At 46.7% G+C, this 2,336-nt stretch overlaps 1 protein-coding gene across 1 annotated transcript in view; it reads left to right on the plus strand.

Moving 5' to 3' along the window:
* Positions 1-1,182: 1,182 nt before the first annotated feature.
* Positions 1,183-2,336, plus strand: part of IGLON5 (IgLON family member 5) — a 48,585-nt gene continuing 47,431 nt past the window's right edge. Inside the window, exons 1-2 of the mRNA XM_006897362.1 lie at positions 1,183-1,239; positions 1,418-1,543. Coding sequence (XP_006897424.1) covers positions 1,183-1,239; positions 1,418-1,543 — 183 coding nt within the window. The remainder of the gene's footprint in view (positions 1,240-1,417; positions 1,544-2,336) is intronic.

Genomic DNA, 2,336 nt, shown 5'->3' on the forward strand with positions numbered 1-2,336 from the left:
TCCCTAACAGCAGACTTTCCCATTGTGATACGCTTTTTGATTTCCTGACTGCTGGTGCCAAGAGTGTTGACTGTGGAGCCGAGCAAACTGAAGCTGTGAACAATCTCAATCATAATAATAAAAAATAATAAAATTTAAAAAACAATAACCACTTAAAAACTGCAAAGAGAGAAGCCATGACTTCCCTAGCAGCAGTGGATCAAGAAACTACAGAGGAGGAAATAGACCACATGTAGTGCTGAGAATGGGCAGAGCTTAAGGGGAGAATAGGAGATAGGAAGGAGGGTGGTGAAGTAATAACAGAGGCTGGAAAGTCTAACTGGAGGGAGGGCAAGTAACAGATTGGAGGCAGTGTAGATCCTCAGAAAACTCACCCATATTCACTCTTGCATGCAAAGAAAGGAAGTCTATTTGTGGAAAGCCACTCAATAATGATTTCATATTCCATAAGGTTGTGGGTGTTCAAAAAAGCCAGTGAGAGGGAGAGAACTCTGTCACATTGAAATTACAGGGAACTGCCCTTGAGGGGCCCTTTTCAAGCTTTGAGTCCACCCACTGTCTCTTCTTCAGGTAAACCCTGCGCCAGATCTCCACATTCCAGAGATTTTTATTATTATTATTATTTTTGTGTGAGTGTACAGTCAAATCAGATCTGACTGGTACAGGAGGAAATTTTTCCTCCTTCCCCAGCAGAGCATCTGGTGGATTCAAACCGTGCGCCTCTGGGATTGTAGTTACAGGTCCTTGCCACTAGGCCACCAATCCCAGAGATTCTTACGGTTGGTGAGCCTGTAACTCTGACTTGTACCATCCAAGGCACCTACGAAGAAAACAAAGGCCTTCTCCTAACCTGGAAAGGACCCAGCGCGTCACAGCCACTTCCACGAACTTCTCTTCCCAAATGCTGAAGACCTTGACACCACCCTCGGATGCCCCTTGAACTTGTCCTCAGACAACTTGACCAGAAGTAGCGTAGCCTTTTCCCCAAGTGTCTTGTGAGTTCTGGTGAGCCGGGTGTCAAGTGTGGGAGAAACGGTGGACCTAAAATAAAGAGGAAATCTTAAAAGGAAGAAATTTGACAAGAAAGCAGATTTTCCCCAGGGCTTCTGAGACTGAAGGTCAGAGGGAAGACCTGAGCCCCTATATGAGGCATATGAGTGACGGAGGATAAGGGGAACTACTATGAAGGATTCAGCATCTCTGGGCTTCCGGGAAGCCCTTCTGAAGCAGCCTGTGAGCGTAAGTAAGCAGAAGACTGAGTTCTAGATGAAATGAGGAAGGGAAATCAGAGTGTCTTGCTGACTCCGGATCCTCCTTCCCCACAGCTCTCCCCAGACTTCTCAACTTCCCTTGTTGCTTGGAGAGGACACCGAAGTTCATCTGTTCCCTCCATGGGATCCCCACACTGTCCGTGCAGTGGTGGATAGGAGGTGTGCGTGTGAACGCAAACATCCTGGACAACATCCTTCAAGTGACGTCCACCACATCTGGCTTCTGGGTCAACACCACCATCAACATAATCGAAGAGTTGGAAAGAGCCTCGGTACGTAACCGAAGTTGTTGTCGTTGTTGTTATCTGCCATCGAGTCCCTTGCGACTCAAAGCGACCCTATGTACAACAGCCCTAATCTCTGCTATGTCCTATGCCAATTGCACTGTTTCTGACATTCCTATCTCAATTACCCCGGTCACTGAATCAATCCACCTCATAGAGGGCCTTCACCACCTGTGCTGTCCCTCCACCCTCCCAAGCATCATTTCCTTCTCCAAGGACCAGTCCCTCCTTACAACATGTCCAAAGTATGTCAGATGAAGCCTTAGAATCCTTGCCTCCAAGGAGCCTCTCAGTTTAACCCTATCCAGGATGAATCTGTTTGTTTTCCTAGCAGTCCATGGTATTCTCAATACTCTTCTTCAGCACCACAGCTGAAAGGCATCAATTCTCCTTCTATTCCCCTTGATCATTGTCCAACTCTCTAATGCATAACAAGTGATAGCAAAGACCATGGCTTGTATCAGACGCACCTTACTCTCCATAGAGACTTTGGAGAAGTCCCTAACAGCAGATTTTCCCATTGCAACACGTCTTTTAATTTCCTACCTACTGGTGCCAAGAATGCTGACTGTGGAGCCAAGCAAACTAAAGCTGTGAACAAACCCAATCTTTTCACCATCCATTATGATGCTTCCAATTGGTCCAGCAGTGAGAATCTTTGTCTTCTTGACATTTAGCCTCAATGAATATTGGACACTGCAGTCCTTGACCCTCTGCAGCAAGTGCTTCAAGTCCTCCTCAGTTTCCAGGCTGGGTGTAGAAGGGGTCGTGGTACTAGGTA

Source organism: Elephantulus edwardii, unplaced genomic scaffold, assembly GCF_000299155.1.
Source record: "Elephantulus edwardii isolate Elephantulus edwardi_28Jun2011 unplaced genomic scaffold, EleEdw1.0 scaffold00208, whole genome shotgun sequence".
Classification (NCBI taxonomy): Eukaryota; Metazoa; Chordata; class Mammalia; order Macroscelidea; family Macroscelididae; genus Elephantulus; species Elephantulus edwardii.